This window comes from Ambystoma mexicanum, chromosome 4p (assembly GCF_040938575.1).
Source record: "Ambystoma mexicanum isolate Mex_15411 chromosome 4p, UKY_AmexF1_1, whole genome shotgun sequence".
NCBI lineage: Eukaryota > Metazoa > Chordata > Amphibia > Caudata > Ambystomatidae > Ambystoma > Ambystoma mexicanum.
The window spans coordinates 815,930,302-815,949,587 of record NC_090927.1 but is presented as its reverse complement, the minus strand read 5'-3'; the positions used below and the strand labels follow the sequence as shown (position 1 = coordinate 815,949,587).

At 45.1% G+C, this 19,286-nt stretch overlaps 1 protein-coding gene across 5 annotated transcripts in view; it reads right to left on the bottom strand.

The window, feature by feature from the left end:
- ORC3 (origin recognition complex subunit 3) overlaps positions 1–19,286 on the bottom strand; it is an 876,882-nt gene that overhangs the window by 279,939 nt on the left and 577,657 nt on the right. For all 5 annotated transcript variants that reach the window (XM_069606386.1, XM_069606387.1, XM_069606390.1 and 2 more), the window contains one exon: positions 8,098–8,177. In XM_069606386.1, coding sequence (XP_069462487.1) covers positions 8,098–8,177 — 80 coding nt within the window. The remainder of the gene's footprint in view (positions 1–8,097; positions 8,178–19,286) is intronic.

Genomic DNA, 19,286 nt, shown 5'->3' with positions numbered 1-19,286 from the left:
ACACTCTTGCATATAATATTTCTACTTGATTACATTTATAAAGTGCAACATTCAGCTTGCGCTATCTTGGCGTTCGAGAATAAGGTGAGCGTAGCATCCAGTGAAGACGGATTGTTATGAGGCAGGGAATAGAAATGCTTTAAATTAGGGGTTGATATTTAGAAAGATCAGATGTTGCTTTGATGCATCAAGAGAGTAAGCTTTACTGCCAATCCTGTATGTCAGTGTCTGTACTACCCCAAGATCATTTTCTTTTCTGTGAATCTGCTGCGCCAGTCATTTTTTAAGATCAGGCTTTGAAATAGTCAATTACAGAGTCCTATTGGTGAAGTCAAGAATTGGGGTTCAAGAGATCCTAGGGACCGGCACCCACTAAGTGTTTCCAACCCCAAAGGAGGTATACCAGGCACTGCCCAGAGCCTCTCTTCCATTCCCAACCTGGAATCAGGGACACTAATGACTTTGTCAACCAGATCAGAATGGCTCAGGCGCAGGTGATCCGTGGACAAAGATTGTGCTCACAGCACACAGCCTGGAAAAGAGAATTGAGCCGTGCACAGATCTCGACTGATCAACAAACTCACTTGTTCTACGCAGCAAAGGAAAATGCAAATAGCCACTCGTAGCGATCCAGGTCAGGTACCTCCCGCCCCTTTACTTCGCCTAAAATATTTCCCCTACACTTACTGTGTCTACTTTCACGAAGCCAGACATTTACTTCTTCCTACCTTTACGTCATCTGCATCTTCACATTATGAAGGTGGCAATGCATGTGGTTAGGGTTAGCTAAGGGTTGGGATTAAGGGATGGCGGGGGGATAGAATATGGGGTAAAAAAAAGAAAAAGGGGTAACGGGGGTCTCCCCCTTTATTGATGAAGTGAATGCTTGGTGGAAATGAAAGATGAGAAGTAAAGGTATGGAGAAGTAAATGTGACCAAGTGAACGTATGGCAAAGCGAATACAGGGGAAGTTAAGACATACATCCTCCAGGGTAGAGGCGTATTGGCAAAATCAGGTGGCTGTTATGAAAGGGTTGTCTGATTCCAAGATGACAGATCCCCTTTTAAGCTCTCAGTCTGTGGACCAGCAATCCTGCTGGCTACACATGGGCAGGGGTGAGAGATGTAGCCCTACCTCCAATGCCATGTTAAGACCAATAAACCAGAGGCGTAGCCAGAATTGTCTAAGCGAGGTGGGAAGCTAATGTAGTTGGGCCCAACGCAGTGATATTAACATTGCTAAATGCCCACACTGCGCTGTAGAGTGGGCATTTGCAGAGTTTGGTTGTGCCTTACACACTCAGGCCCTACCCTGTCTACGCCTCTGCATAAACTGTCCCAGATGTCCCTCCTGATGACCTAAGGGCCTCAATTATTGGCAGGACAGATGTATAAAAGGGGGCAGGAGTTAGACAGTGGGGTGGAATTTGGAGATCAGGTAGCAGCAAGGAGTCATGTGGAAAGGGCTAGGAATGTGGAGGAAGGAGGAAAGAGGTGGCAATGGAAGGAAGTGGTGGAGGGAAAACAAGAAAGGAGGAAAGATAAGGAAAGGCAAGGTTTTGGATGAGGAAAAGAGTAAAGGGAAGAGGAAAGCAAATGTGAAGGAAAACTAAGGAGCGAGAGAGAAGATCAAAGGGATTCTGGGGAAGAGCAAGAGGAGGAGGAAGTCGCAAGAGGAGGAGGAATTCAAGTGGGAGGAAGTCTTAAGATGAGGGTTGAAGACAGTGGAATGTGGCGGAGTATAAAGCAGTCTACTGAAAGTGAATAGCACTGGCCATGACAAGATGGCCAAAGAGCAGCAAAGGTTCTGAGCTGAAACACACAGGGCTAGACAGTGGGGCCAGAGCTGGGGATCACCCAGCCTAGCAGGGCTCAAAAAGTTGAGTGCCTTGTAACCTGGGTCCAGAGAATGATAAGGGCCAAGAACTAAGGTTCAAGCAAAACTGACAAGTAAAAGTGAGAACACCTTCAAGACAGCTGGGAGCCCTACTCTGGATACTGATTGGATCAACAAGCAAACAAATGAAATTCAACGGAGGGTTTTTGAGAAAAAGCTGGGAAGAGAACCAAAAGCAAATCAGGCAAAATACCAAGGCTGCCAGGTTTTCCGAAAGCCATACTCCGGTTGCTGGTGGGGTGTGGGTGACAATATCCACCAGAGAGACCATAGGGGGATCCCCTCATTGTGAGATAGGAGAAGAGAAGGTTCGTAGACAGGAGCCTTATGGAGACTGAAACGGTAAAGGCTCAGAGAGAGAAGCAAAGCTAAGGGAGCGATAATTGCTATGCACATTGAGTACTGAAGCACAAAAGACTGACAAAACATTTCCCACTGACTTACCAGTAAATTCTGCCAGAGCTATCCCTGCCGCAAACTTCAGGAACCTTACCTCAGCGCAGCCAATTATTACCTTTCATCCTCTCCGCTCACTGTTCTTAATCGCTCGTATCTGTGCCAATGGCCATCTACAATTGCCGTCAACAGCCATGGCGTGTGTAACGCTCCGTGCCCCCATCAAGTAACTTGCTCTTGACTCTATTACGACACTGCCCTGCCTTCCCGCATTTCTCTATGGACTTTGTGCTTCACCCTAATAAATTGTATCGTGAAGCCATGTACACAGAGTCTTGGTACTAGCTCCTTCATCCATTCATTACGTATAGTTCGCCTGTGTGCAACTACCCTGCATGAATGTGTATATTATACCGTGTCATGCCCATGCAACTCAGCCCAACTACCAACCGTTTACTTTAAACATACTATACTGTATTGCTATTTTATTGTGCACCTCATACCATGTATACTGCAAATTGCATTTCTGTGCCCTCTTAAGCTTGCTACCAAATGTTCTCACACTACATTGTGCTCACTGCAATCACCTATGCTCATGAGGATTGATAACTCATGCATTTTACAATGTCTTCCTTGTTAATTTGATGTGACCTCTTATCTCAGTTAACTGCAAACGTTTGCAAGGGAGTGTTTATCGAATATTGTTCCCATATATCCTGCATTTGAATGTGCTGCATATTGTGCATTGACGGAACCGTGCCTATGTACCGTACACCTGACCTCATGCAAACTAAAACATGCATATGAACTCATCCGCCCTATACTGTTCCTATTTGTAACATTCTATGTAGTGTAATACGTGCCCACAGTACAAGCCTACAGCCACCTCCCTGACTTCACCGGACAGTACACCCAATGACTCCTGGGTCTAGGGCCCCTGTCCCTGCCCCTGGTACACCCTTCGCTATTCCCTACTATACTCTGTTGTCCGTTAAACATGATAGGACAAAGCATTATTTATGTTACTATGGTCGATACACTACTCCTTGCCACCAGTACCTCAGACCACCACAACAGGACTATTCTAGCCAAGGCTGACTCAGTCCCCCACAGCATACAAAACATGGCCCTAAATGCCCTTCTCAAAGATTTACACGGTTCGGGTTCAGAAGATCATGCTACTCTCCCATGTACCACGATTAACAGAAATCTTAAATTGCGAGCTAGACTCTCCAAACTGCATGAACCAATTACCAGATCTCTACCACCAACAAATGAGAAAACAAATTGTCACATCAGTATGAACGTCAATAGTACCAACCAACCTATCTCCCCATCTAATCACTGTGCTACTGCGATTCAGACCATGACATCTGATACCAAGCCTATGGGTCCCAACACCCTTATTCCCCTCCAGATTTCTGCCAAAACAGAAGAGTACCCCCCTCAAAGGAGCCCTTCTAATTGCGAGATCCCTCGTGGCCCATGCTATAGATATAGCTGATCTAATTACAGAAGGTAGTCTGGATTTCCTTGCCATAACAGAATCCTGGCTACATAATGCCGCAGGACCCTCACTCATGTTAGCTATCCCAAACAGCTACACTATATCGAGACAAGATAGAGATGGAACTCGAGGGGGTGAAATAGCCATCATATGTAGAGAGAGTCTATTATTGAGGCTACTCCCTCACCAAACCCTGCAATCATGCGAAATCCTCTCTGCCAAACTCCCGCTAAAGAACTCCCAATCATTGACCATGCACCTAATGTACAGACCTCCGGGTCCCCCCAGGACATTTGAGGAGGACTTGCATAGTATACTCGCCAACAACTTCAAACCTACCTCCCAACAACTGTTAGGTGACTTCAATTTAGGATTTAATGATCCAGCAGACAAGTATGCCTTGGTAATTGCCAATTCCCTTAAGGCACTCGGCTTGTCACAAAAGGTAAACAAACCAAACCACATCAAGGGTAGAACCTTAGATTGGGTAGCCGACCACAATTGTACAGGCACCATCACCTCTATTACACCATTATCATGGACTGACCATGCACTTGTGTCCTTCACATTATCAATTGCCAGACCTCAACATATGGCCGCACAAAAAGTGCCACCTTGTCTAACTAGAAATAAAAAGAATATCACAGTGGACAACGTAATCCCTGCTATTCTTCGTACCCTAAATTCTCTGCCTGATAACCTTGACCCGAGCACCTTGGTGCATGAATACAACAAAATCATGCTCTCTACATTGCCCCTCTCAAACTAAGATCGAGTAAAGCTAAAGCCCACCTCAATAAGTGGTTCACTCCACAATTAAAAGACCTGCGCCTACTAAAAAGAAAGTGTGAAACTGCCTGGAGACTCTACCCCTCTAGTGACAACAAAAATAAGCTAACCGCTACGTCAGTACATTATAAAAAGGAAGTCTGCCTAGCAAAATGAAATTCCTACAAGGACGCATTACCAAATCTAACTCAAGCATGAAAGAACTATTTACCATATTAAAAGAACTAGAATCACCGATCCCTATGCCTGACTTATTTAACAAAAATAAGATTTGGTGTTCAGATATTCAACAGGCACTTACCAACAAAATAAAACACTCTCCAAAATAAAATAAAACTAAAGAAAGACTCCCTGAACTTACCACAACCTGCTAACTCTCTCCCACCTAGCGATTTGACTACTGCCCAGAATAACAATAGATTTAGCTTCACCAAAACATCTGTTTTAGAGGTAGAAAAAATCATTTTATCCCTCAAGCCATCCAATTGCAAAGGAGATATTTGCCCAGCACACATTATAAAAGAGGCTGCCAGGGACCTTTCTCCATTTGTCTCTAAACTGATTAACGCCTCATTCTCCTCCGGCACTATCCCGGCCAACCTAAAACAATCTCGGGTTCTCCCACTCCTAAAGAAGCAAACCTTAGATCCACTTATTGCCACCAACTACCGCCCCATCACGACGATACCATTTCTACTTAAAATACTGGACAAAGTTGCGTATATTCAGATCCAAAAATACCATGAGCTTCACAAGCTTTTAGGGGTCAGACAATCTGGATTCCGCCCTTTACATGGGACAGAAACTGCCTTAATTAATCTGAAAACACAGATTGATGAGTTGAGAGATAAAGGGAAGACAGCATTGCTCTTATTACTTGATCTTTCAGCTGCATTTGACCTGGTGGATCATAAGGTCCTCTGCAGGCACCTAGACTCAGCAGCCCACTTTTCGAAAGAGGCCATTAAATGGATAGAATCATTCTTGAGTGAGCGAACCATGTGAGTGTTCTCCCCATTGGCAGCGGCTGACCCCACCCCGATCCTGTGCGGTGTACCTCAGGGCTCATGTGTCTCTCCTACTCTCTACAATATATTCACCAAGCCTTTTTTCGATGATCTGGACCTTCTAGGTATCACCTACACTAACTATGCAGCTGATACACAGATTCTCCTCCCGCTTTCTGGGGATCAAGGCAAGGACCTGGCGTTGGTGAATAGGGTCTACTTCATCATTCAGGCATGGATGGCCACCCACGGTCTCTGCCTGAATGATAAGACAGAGCTGATAATTCTAGGTACCCCTTCTAACATCACTAAACTAGGCCATGAATATGCATCTTTTATCATGGATGGAAATATCAGAGTATCCAAGGAAGTAAAAACTCTTGACTCCACTATGTCCTTCGAGAAACAAGTGAAATCGCTGGGAAACCTTTCCTCTCAAATGACAGTTGCTTTATCCTGGCTAGAGCATTCATTCTCTCCAGGCTAGATTATTGTAATGCTCTCTGCAGCGGCTCTAACAAAGCTATTATCCAGAGATTACAAATCCTGCAAAATAACGCTCTAAGAGCTGCACTAGGCATCAACATAAGAGTACACATGGCCTCGACCAGACATCAGTATAAGTGGCTCTTTACTCATAATAAGATACAGCTAAAAATTGCTTCCCTGACACAAAGATTTAAATAACACTGCCCTGAGCTATTTAACAGACAAACTGTTGAGAAGAACTTCCAACAGGCCGACAAGAGTGAGTAATGCAAACTGTCTTGTGGTTCCGAGATTTAGACTTACCAAGATTGGTGGTAATAGTTTCCCCGTAAAGGTTGCTAAACTTTGGAACTCTCTGCCCCACGAGTTGAGAGCAGAACAACCCTATCCTCACTTTAGAAAGAGATATATCGCCCATCTCAACTTGATTGAAGGCTAGCCATAACTGTCAGAATGCCTACACTATGCTAACACTGACTATCACTGTACATTATAACTGGAACCAAACTGTATATAATTGAATTGTATTTTACCAAATGTTTATATCTACACTCTGTCTTGTATGTAAACCTACCTGTATACTTATGTTATATTGTCAACCATTTTTGAAACTTTGTAAGCCCTGCACCTTCTAACGGCTGCACCCTGTTACCTCTGGGTCTGGTGCGCATTATAAATAAACAAACAAACAAACAAAACGTGCCTTTACAACCTCACAAGACACCAAAGTCATTTTGGAGAGACTCTAGTTGGTGGTGGGTATCCCATCCAACAGCATCATCTTTGGATGGGTTGGGGAGGGTCTTTAATGCCTCCAGCCTGAAATTTGACCCTGGACAAAGGAGGAAAAAAAATCTACGGTCATCAGAAAGCCAAGCAACTAGCGTCTATAAGTGGTTTCTTGATCTCTGCAACCCTAAGACCTGTGAGTGACGGTGAATGATACTTTTGGGGAATGGCTTTCCCTGCACCGCGACCTAAGATGCATTGAGAAATTCTGGACCTAGGACAAATGTCCAATCAGGAGCCTAGTTCAGGACTTTGAATATTCCTCTCACTTGCTCTGGTTATCCCTGAACCCTCACACTCTTAATAATTATCCTCATTTGGTTATTCTTAATCCACCCCTCCAAATAAAAGCCTTTTATTAAACACTCCCATCAGTTTCATGTCCCTTGTTGATACCTTGATCTGTGACAAGTCGGATTGTTTATGGCTTTCTTTTTATTTCTTTTCCATATTCTTATGTTGCCACACTGCTTTATATCAAGTTTACAACATGCCCCTGGCCTCTCTCCGCTTCGATGCAACCTACGCTTGTAGAGAATATTAGCATTGGCTCCCTATATACACTTACTTCTGGATGGCGGCTTTCAGCATGCGCCTTTGTGCCTGTTTAAAGGATTTGGTAGTGATTTACGTGCTCGTCCACGCCCAATAGTGGTGCCTGCCAGCCGTTTGCATTCATTCAGGTGAGAGCTGTGACATAGCTGCACCGCTTAAACCCTTTAATGTGGTTGAAGGCCATGTGCAATGACTGGCGAAATGTTGTCCAGCCCTGCTGGCCATTTCTAAATGTTGATAGAATGTTGATGCAATTGTGTGACTGACGGCTCAGGAGAATTTTGGGTTTGGGTATGTTTGCCCGAATTCTTTTTGTTTGCGGCAAAACTGACCAAAATAATTATTTGATGAAGGGCCAATTTAAAAATGCACATGCTTTTTTTGTTGTTTTTATCCCTCGCCTCCAATTTTAAGGAAGTGGAGGACACCACCGGACCTCTAAAATTGCAAAATACCAAACATGGGGGAAGGAGGACACCTCTGCAATACGCGCTGTCCAGGGTTGGTATTTTGTAATATAGAAGACCAAATTGCCCCAAAGGCCAAATGACCCATGCAAAAGTCGGCTCAGAAGCAGCCATAAGATAACATCAAGCACTTCCCGAAAAAATGTGAATTCGTTCTGCTGACAACAAATACACAGATGTGGCAAACACTTTAGGATCTACCTCAATAACTGGAAGGCTGATGCGTATTCTTCTGCTTCCCAGATGCATTTTTCCAGACACGAACAGAACAACTCCCGGATCTGCAAAGTAAAGAGAAAGATGCAGTCCAATCACGTACCAATACCTATATGAACAAAACATTTGGCCAATGGGGGGCAACCTATGATGGAATGCATATGGAAGAGTAGAGAGAGGACTCAAGAACCAGCCTGTAGAACAGTGAGGCAGTTCCGAGAGAGAATATATAAAAGAGAAGCACATCTCCCATGTGGCCCTCCCAAACCATGCTTTTGCTAATCCAGCTACACCTTAAAAGTATGAGGAGATTCTGTGCTATTGGCCCATAATAACGTGCCAACAGGAAACAGTTCCTACTTTGTAGGTAATCTTCTTGTACTATACAGCTCCCTAGATTATACAAACCTACTATTTCTTATAGTTGGAATATTTTGCCAGCAATAAAAGAATAGTCTGTTTGCTACAATGACCAATGTAGAAATGCAACACAATGGTGCTGTGCAAAGCAATAAACCAACCATAAATGAGTACATCTCAGGAGTAGTCCAGAAGTAATGTAGTTGCATTCCCAATTCCCACTTAATCTTTTCTCTCTGCCAAAATGATTGCTCTTCCTAGCTGTGACCTGTCCATTTCACATGAAGATCTTTAAGGCTGTTTCTACTGCTCTCCTCATGCGCCCCTGCCATTGTGCTGATCCGTTGACATCCTGCAATATTACTCCTTGTTTATTCTGGAACCAGCTGTTGAAGAAGATGGCAGCATAAATGGTAAGCTCTTGCCTCTCCTGACCCTTCTCTTCCTGGGCACTGTTGGAAGCAATATTACCCCCCCATTGCCCACCAGGATCTATCGCCTAGATATACCATCCCACGACTAAATGCGCCCAAAAAAGATCTGCCTTGCCCAGAAAATTAAAGATGATGGTGGCCAATTCGAAGGCTGTTGGTGGTGCAGAGGAAAAATGATGAGCTGTGCAATATGGTAGCTCTGATAAAAATTGACTTGCCCCCAGTAAAGATGGCAGGAGAGGGTCCCTTGAAACTGAAAGAAAATCAAATTAAGGTTTCTGAACAGGAATAATACATGCATTATAGGTCTTCCAGAAGACTGAGAAGGGCAGCACCATTGACTTCCCCAAAATGGCTGCCTGGGCCAGACAGACACAACACTACCTGCTTTGAGACACATGCCATGGTACCACCTATTCATAAGCTGTGACTCCAGGCATTGGGCAATGTGCCACCCTTTTCATGGGGGGCAGGGGGTGAGGAAAGGTGGGATGGTGGGGACACAAAGCTGCCTAGAGCTGGCAGTGGTTTTTGGTTCTATCTTCTGGGACATCTGAAGTGAGGCTTTCCTTCCAATAAAAGGTCTCTTGCTCTGCCATGGTGTGACCACTTTTAAAGTGTTGGCTGCAGCATGTCGCTCAGATATCTCACATGACAATTTAACTGATCTGAGCTTGAGGTGCCACAGGAACTGCAGTGATAGTGAGTGGGAGAAAAAGAACTGGGTTGCAAGCGATCAACTAGCTCCTTAAAGCATGTGCCCTCTTTTGGTTAAACTGCCTGTTGCCTGAGCTTGCAACATCTATGTTGGATATGTTTGGGCAAAGAGCGGGAGGAACTGTGCCTCAAGTTTCATTTAGGAGCATTCCACTGCCGGTGGATGCTGGCATTAGTGCTTTTAGCCATTACCACGTACATACTTGCACTGTAACATTGCACCACACTCTTGTTATGGAACTTGGACTGCTTACTTTTGGATGGATGAGGTAATTTACCCATGTTTGCTTTCAACTGTCCCCTGTACTGAGAATGTGTCTATCTTGGTATTTGTTCCTGTTGTTGGGGGAAGCAGGGCAGGGTGATGTGGTATGAGATGCTATTTCCGTACGGTCCCAATAGGTACACTTGCCCCTTGAGTATTGTGGATAGTAGATTTCCACTTCGAATGTGAAGTCCATTATTACCACAGTAACAATGAGAGAAGTGCTACTATTACTAAAAAGTACGTGGAGGTGGTATTCCTGCAGGAAGCACACCTGCTTTATCAAGACACTTCGTCCCTTCTTAGCAATTCCAGTGATATGGAAATTTTAATTAGTCCACTACGAAGGAGAAGGGGGTTTCAACTTTGTTTGGTAGGCACATTAAGTACAGGATAGCGCTACTGTGAAAAACTACGAAGGAAGATACATGCTCATTAAAATGATTAACAACTCTTCATATAAATTTGGTAAAATATATGCACCATGCTTTGTCTAGACGTTCGTCAAAGAGGTAGGGATGAGGATCTCTGATCTCGGTGAGGAGAGGGTGATACTAAACAATTACCTTAACTTGATCTTGGAGCAGAGACTGGATAGGACTTCCGTTAAGCAGTATATGGATGTGCAAAATGATAAAAGCATGCACAACCTAAGATGTTCTGGGAGCTTCGGAACCCTAGCGGACCCTATGGAAAGATCTGCAATAACACAGTGTCTTCATGTACCCACATCCAAGTTACACCTGTACTGATTTCTTCTTCATCTTGAAGATCCTATTATCCGACCTGGTTAATGCCCTAATCAGAAATATTGTCATTTCAGATCATACTACCATGTTCTTGAATATGGTTGTAGGTGGGCATAGCAGTGAACAAACCCACCAATGGAAACCTAAGTTTCTATTCTTAATTACTCAAACCTGGTCAAGACACCGAAGGCAGAAATTCCAATGTTCTAGAAAGATAAGCTCACCACTTCGTGTGTACACGCTGGGATGCTCTTAAAAAATATATAACGGGTGGAATTATAAGCCATATGTTGTACGTGGAGAAAAGAGAAATTAGGAGGAGAAAAGCATGGGGACTGAAGTGAAAACCCTTGAGGAAAAAATATGCATGGGTCAAGATGAGTGTCCTCTGGTGACCAACGACGATACTTGTGGACCTCAATGACATTTTAAACTGCAGGGCAGAATTTATGTTGCGGTGTGCTAAACAGTGCTGCTGAGAGCTTGGAAAATGAGCAAGCGGCTGTTAGCCTACTGAATGAATGAAAAAGGTCTAAAGATGGGAAACTCGCCACTGACACTGTTGCTATTAATGAGACCTTGAAGAACTATCATAGAACACTGCATATGAAGGACACTAGAGCTGAGGTTGCAGACACTGCTATGTTTTTATAGAGGTTGCTACATCCTCAGGTTGACAGTAACAAGAGTGTGAGCCTATCATACAATGAATGTGAATGAAATGCAGATGGCTATTAACATGACAAAGCCAGGTAGATCTCCTGGCCTAGAATTTTAACCCTTCAAGTTCTACTCCACATTCTTGGACGTCATGGTGCTGCTTCTCCAGGTTGTACTCGAGTTCTTGGCATCTGGCAGAAAAAAAACAGACTCAATGAACTATGCCCTTATATTACTTAGCCTTCAACCGGGTGAACCTGGATCTCAGTGTGAGAGCTACTGGTCAATTTCACTTTAAAATTTAGATCTTTAAAATATTTAGCTCTTGGCTCGCAACAGAGGTAAATTGGGTGCTCCCCTGGGCCCCCTTTGGCCTCAAATGCATTTTCCATGGTGCCTTCTCCTAGCACTACAGCGTGCACCGTGTCCCCCTCCCCATGTTCTCTATTATTGCAGCCTATTACTGACCACGGAGCGCCGTGATTGGTCCCCCAGCCCGCTGGGTTTTGGATTTGGTCCACCCTGCCCCAGCTGCCCAAGCCTTCTTTAGCTGTTGGCTCTGAGCAGATGTAAGTTGGGGGCTCCACTGGGTCCCGGTCCCCTTTGGCCTAAAATGCATTTTCCATGGTGCCCTCTCCTAGCGCTACAGCGTGCACTGTGTCCCCCGCCCCACTCCGTGTTCTGTGTTGTTGAAGCATATTCCGCCCCTGGAGCACTGTTATTGGTCCCCCAGCCCGCTGGGTTTTGAATTTGGTACACCCTGCCCTGGCTGCCCCAAGCCTTCTTTAGCTCTTGGCTCTGAGCAGAGTTAAGTTGGGGGCTCCACTGGGTCCCGGTGCCCTTTGGCCTAAAATGTATTTTCCATGATGCCCTCTCCTAGCGCTATAGCGTGCACCGTGTCCCCCTCCCCACCCAGTGTTCTGTGTTGTTGCAGGCCTATTTCTGCCCCCGGAGCCCGTGATTGGTCCCTCAGCCCTATTTAGGCCTGGACCCTAGAGAAGCCCTTCTGCCTGGCAGCCCCCTGTGGCTAAGTGCACAGAGGCAAAGGGCTGTTCCAACAGAAGCAGCTCCACATGGTGTCTGCAGGTGTCAGCAGGAAGCAGGTTGCCGTCAACCAGCAGCGACAGACAAAGTAGGTGTGGTGGAGGTAGGGAGCACAGCAATCACTGTGCCCCACTAAACTGGCCCACCTTATCTTCCCCACCACCTATTCGCTCGAAGCCTGCATGATATAACAATCACGTTTGGCAACTTTTAACTGTGTATATATATATATATATATATATATATATATATATATATATATATATATATATATATATATCCACTAAGCTGAAACTGTATTGTCCAGCCATCCCTCACATCTAGATTAACTGTACCCTCCCCAACTGTGCTAGCCACTCCCCGAACTGCAAGTATTAGCTAGCGTCACATCTAGACAGGTTTGTGAATATTAGCTTGCATCACATCTAGACAGGTTTGTGAATATTAGCCAGTGCCGCATTTAGATAGAATTGTGAATATTAGCTTGCACCAAATGCAAACAGAAATGTGAAGATATTCACGCGCCACATCTAGAAACAATTTGGAAATTAGCACGCATCACATCTCGATAGCAATGCCACGAATCAACCCACAAAAAATGTCTCAATACATAATTATACATACATAACTTCTTCAAATGTCATCCTTCTGCATACACCGCTCAATCTCTAAACAAACACAACCACACCTCTAAAGTGCAGCAAACCGCACGTACTTCACTACACCGAAACAACAAAACAAATCCCACATAGCCTCGCACAACAGAACACAATGGCTACCAACAGAAAGGCACACCCAACCTCAGGAACAGTGTTAAATCAACTGAAGCTGTCAACAGCACATTACTGCTCTCTTGCACTTTTCCTGCTCAATCCCACTAACTCACAACAACCCACCCCCCTTTTCGTTTAAGATTCACCAGAGTGCCAGGGAACCACTTCAGTTGTGATATTGCACGGTACAAATGTCCTTTAACATACCATTAACATAATGAGGGGGGTCCGCCAGGGGTGTGTGCTGGCCCCCTTCCTATTCTTTTTGTATATAAACATCATCATAGAGGAACTGTTGGCTGCCTGTCTCGAACCTCCTAAGCTTGGGTTGGACAGGTTCCCAGCACTCTTCTATGCTGACGATGCTCTACTGCTATCCACAACTCTGATGGGGCTGAGACGCAACTTGACATTTTTTTAGAGAAATGCCAAAAGCCATCTATGCCATTGAACCAAGAGAAAACAAAAAGGTGCTGGTATTTTGCAGAAAGAATCAGAAGAAAATCAAGTTAAAGGTGTTGGTAGACGATTATGTGTTACAACAGGTGAGCCACTATGACTATCTAGGGATCAGATTTTCAGAAGACCTTACATGGTCAGCACATATTGTTCAGGCTACAGCGAATCTGGAGAAATACAGTGGTGGAGTTTGCTGCTTTTACAGCATGCTTGGTAGGGGTGCAGTTTCCCCAGCTATTAAATTGTATCAAGAAGAAGGCAGGGCAACCACATTGTACGGGGCAGAACTGTGGAGCCACTGTCCGTCACCTGAGCTAAGTGTGGCGGATAACACTTTTTTGCAGAGCCTACTAATGCAATCTAAGGGAGCCCCAATGGTAAGTTTGAGATTGGAACGTGGCTTCAAGCCCATAAATGAAGTGATTGCCACCAAGCCACTATTATATTGGATTAGGCTATGGAGTATTCCTGAGCTCATCAAATAGAAAATCGATTTGTCTGAAAAAAAATACCAGGATCTAGCTCTTTGGCATGACATAGATTTGTTCGTAGAGACTTTGAGGGCCTGGAAATCCCAGAGAACCTAACTCAGAGTTCAAAAGCCAAAGTTAAAATCAAGTATCACAAAGCTAGAATATGTAAATGAAAAGCGCTTGCACTGTCTTGAAGACGGGAGCTGCTTATATAATGTTGAAACAGGTAGATGGTTTTGAACTGTACCTAGACTGTGTAACTCCTGCATACCCTGGGTCCGCGCTTAGAAACCTCTGGGTATTAAGCGCGTTATAAATATCAAATCATATCATATGCCAGCGCTTTATGCATTCAATTACCCACCAATACCTTTAAGTAGCCACATTTATGACAAGTTGGTCAAACTCTTTCGAGAAGTGTTGCAAAGTGTGTGTAAAAAAGCAGGAGTCTATCAAGGACTTCTTATTGTTTTGTGCAGGGTACACACGGCTGAGAAAGTGCTACCTAGTGCCAGTATTTCGGTTAAAGGATATTAGAACCACAGACCTGGCTGTGACCTTCTGTAAGAATAGGTCAGATGTGAATTTTATTTATTTTATTGCAAAATGTGCACATAGAGCCTGGCTATGCAGGGTGGAAAGTGATTGATAGAAGTATGTGCTGAAATCTTTTGAAATGTTAATGTGCATTGGCAATATGAACTGTTTTTATGTGTGATGTTTTTAATGTGTTACGTTGCCATTATGGTTCTTATACCTAATAAAGCTATGTACAGAAATGAACATACCATCTAAAAATACTGACTTACATACCTCAAGAACCTGGAACGTTCTGTTGTTTCAGAACGAGACTAACATGGGGGAAGGAGGCATTCCCTCAAAAAACAGTCTAAGTTTGGAACTATTGAAACCCCCTCATTTATTTAGTTTCATTCGTAGTGTAAGGTCTGAGAAACCCGACGGTATTCTCCCACCCACTCCCACGAGATCTTCCATACCAGTGGCATGGGAAGGGCCCTCGCTTTTGGATCTTGTCCCTGGGGATGATCACCCGAGTGGAGGGTCACAGGTGATTGGGAGGAGGATACCCGAGGGCGAGAAATGGTATTCCCCCGCGTCCTGAACACCCTAATCTACTCTCCCTTCAGCCTTTGTGGGGTGCTTACAATTTCATCCCATCAGCCCCTCCACATTACCAACTCATATTGAGACGAGGAGGAGGCAACTAAAATCAGGGAAGATTATCCATAGGAAGAACATGGGGAAAGCAAGGGAAACTTACCCTAGAAAGAACTCTGGTTGTCCCACTAATTGAGTCAGGCATTCACTATATAAAAAGGTGTGGATTAAGGACTGCAATGTGGCGAGACAGCCGGAGAAGTGCAGCCTGAATTCTGCTGGCCAGGTTCAGGAGAGTGCTTGTACCCTTAAGGCCTGTGCTGACTACAAGGTTGCCTGAGGGGCAGGTAGCGAGACCTCAACCAAGAATTTCCTGGAGGAACCGACGCTGCCTGGTGAGTTTTGTGGAGAATGTGAGAGAAACTCGGGAGCGTGTGTTTGGATGGGAGCAGGAGAAAGGCACAGACAGTAAAAGCGGCACAGCATTGCAAGGAAAGGAAAATGTAAAAGGGGAAAGCAAGAGCGAATCAGGAAGTGTAAAGGCTAAAAGCGCAGCAGAAAGCAAAGCGAAGCAAAAAAGTATAAAAGTGAGAACGGAACAGAAAGTAAAGCGAAAAACAGATCGGAGTGGAAAGTGAGCAAAAGACTGGTTGGAGCAGACAGAGAAAGTTAAGAAAAGCACAAAGGTGCAAGTGGCCCATAACAGGAGAAAAGAGGGGCATGAGAGGAGTCAAGGGAAGGTGCCAGGGGAACGATAAAAAGGAAAACAGAAAAGAGGGTGCAAGGTTGCACAATGAGAGTAAACAACAAGTGTCAGTGGCACAATAACAAAAGCAGGAATAAACAAAGTGTGCACGGAAAGGAAATCAGAAGTAAAAGGACGCAGGAAACATCCGAAGTGAAAGGAAGAAATCAAAGAGGGGCAAATGGTCAGAGTGGACGCACTCAGGAAAAGCAGAGTCTGGTGTTTTCGATTTTACCCCATAAAAGGATGTTTTATGGAAAAGATTGTCAATAAGGAAAAGGTACATCCTGACCAGCTGATTCTGTGTTTTGAATTAGAGGGGCATAAACCTGGGGCAGGGCACCCTGTGAAATCAAGAAGGAACTGTGATATATTATGTTTTCTGTTTGAAACCTGGAGGATGCCTACGCTTGGGGAAGGGAACGCTGAGAGGCCCATCAAAGAAAGCATCCTGATAACAGTGATTTTGTGTTTGAAAGCTGGAAGGGGTCTGAGCTCGGGGAAGGGAACCCTATAGGTCCAAGTAAGACTTGTTAGCTTTATTGATGGTGTTGAAAGAATGGAAGCATGGGGAAGGGAACCCCGAGAAGGAACCGTTATATTTTTTCCACAGTGTTTTGAAACTTGAATAAGCTGAAGCTTGCGGAAGGGGACCCCAAGGAACTCAGACACTGCAGGTAGTTGGAATAACTCCAAGGGCCCTGTGGAGAATGTCTTACTAACAGCCCTGTTGATTGAGCTCATTTGTGTGGCATTGGCCAAACAGCACCTGGGGAGAAAACCACCTGAAACCAACTTTGGTTTCCCACTTTTTTGTTGAACCACTATTTGTCTTTTCTAAAAGACTTCCTATCACATTTTTGTACAGAGTAAGGGCAAGCATTTAGACACATATGGACATTTTATTTTGGTCTATTAGACAAAGACGGCCATTAGAAACATCAGTTAAGGGAATTACCCCTTTAGAGTTAGGGCCAGTCAGGCATTACACCAACCCAGGAACTTTAGTAACTAAAGCCTTTCAAACAAACCCTTTTGAGTCTGTGTCTCTCTTAATACCATGCTTGTCTCACATAGGGAAGGAAATAGGCTTTTTTGACACAGGATGGTGGACTCTATACTTTGGACATCCGGACAGAGACTGTAGTACTTTTAGCTGAGGCAGTGAAACCCCTCTTAGAAATAGCTAAAGATAGTTTCTCTTTTCTTTTCCTTTATACCACAATAAAGGTCCTTGCCAATCATCATGCCACCATTGTGTCAGAGCCCTACTTCTGCACTCTTACAGAACCGAATAACAACCAGAAAGACAAACTGAACAAAATAACATACAGCATCACAAGTCATACAACTCACATCACACAGCTAATACTTTGCAGTGACACAAACAGCATAACATTACAATGGGCCTCCTTACAAGATCGGCGGCGGTAGCCTTGCGGGGAAAAACGGCAGGCTGCCGCCGAACTTTCAAATTTTACCGGCACCCGGGAATGGGCAATTACCGGCCGGACCTGGTAATTGCCCATTCCCGGGCACTGGTAAAAAATGCTATAGGGCTCAATGGGAATGGGGAGGTCGGATGCACCGGCACCATTCGGGAATGGTGCTAGTGCATCTGACATGGTCTGCTCGCAGGTGCCGTTCCGCCCGCCAGGTCAGACCTGGTGGGCAAAAAGGCACCCGCAAGCAGAACTCAGTTAGACGGTCCGGTAACAACGGTACCGGCAAGCTTACCGGTACCGTTGTTACGTAACAGGCAAACTTGGAATGAGGCCCACTGTGTCAAAAACATACAGGAAGGCATAAAATACGAGCACGTAATAACCATACATGCCCTTACCCCACATGTGCGGCATCACAGCGGCTGTACACTTTCCAAACAGTATACTGTGATGAATCCTTAGATGTCATCACTTCTCCCAGAGGGGGAGCCCCTTCCCATGAGGCGAGGGAGGTGAGGCCAATACCAGATAGTCCCGCTGGGGGTGAAACTCAGCGGGAGGAACTCATGGGGAAAGACTTCCCCTCTAGGGACAAGGACGATCATCTAAGGGAAACACTGTATTCCAAACTCACACCCACACCTCCATCACCCCCACATTCCCTGTTACCCTCTCCCATGTATGTATGTGTGTATGCAAGGTCCCTAAGACCACAAATACTGAGACCAGGATCATCAGGGATGACTTGACTAAACTCCAAATAGATAGATGAAAAATAGGCACAGAGCCAAGAGGAATTCTCATGAGAACTGGACTGAGCATGCTAGGCCTGTGTGTCCATTTTGCTTAAAAACAGAACAAGGACGGATGTGGTTGTCAGACCCTCCAAGGAGAATCCACAAGCCTGGAGGACGTCCAGCATGAAATAGAGAGGAAACGGCTGACCGGGAATAGAGAAAAGGTGCCTCTACCCGGTCTACAGTACCCTGGCCGAATGGAGAGCTGGAAGAGTGGCAGTCCGATCGCACAGCCATGGAGAGACCAACCACCCGCCCATTACCAAACACTACAGAGCCGCTGCGGGTAGTTGCGCAGAGATAGAGCGAGAGAAGCTGTGCACAGCAACATAAGAGCTTGCAACCAGCAAACAAGACCTGACAGAGACTCAAAAGGTACAAGGACAGTAGTGGGAAGAAAGGAGGGAAAGAAGAAGCCTGGAAACCAGGCTCAGGGACCCACACATAGCCTAGGAGACTGCCTTAAGTAATTTGAGACACAATAGGGCCTGGTACGGTAGTGAACCATGTCTATCACCAACAAGATATAAAAAAAGAGAGAAGGGTCTGGGACCCACAATGGAAGAAAGGTCATCACTAACCCTCTTCTTTGTCATAGCACCTGGCAGGATAGTGAACCAAGTCTGTGCAAGCAAACCACTAAGAAACTTCGAGTCTGGGACATGCACCGAATGTGAAGCCTGAAAAAGTCCAGGGGAAGGGAGTCATTCCCCCGCCTTTGTGAACTGTGACAAATCCTTGGATGTTGTTCCTTCTCCCCTAGGTTGAGCCCCTCCCCATGAGGCCAGGGAGGTGAGGCTGCTACCTGATAGCCCCCCTGGGGGTGGTAATCAGCGGGTGGATCTCCTGGGCAGGGAAGCCCCATATGCGAGTAGCGACGACCTGCGGAGAATGTGGTATCCCCATAGCCCACCTTAACCAATGTTCCTCACCAATCCCCTACAACACTACGGCTAGTGTACCTATCGGTTTTCTTAAAACCACTAAAGTAGGAAGTACTAGGACGAGTTAGTGTTTGGACTCCTCAAGGGACCTATATCCCTTATGTACGGAGATTGGGAAGATACCAACTGACTCAATGGGAGTCAGTAAGATCAGTACTGGGACGAAGAAGTGCAGAAGAATAGAGAGCAG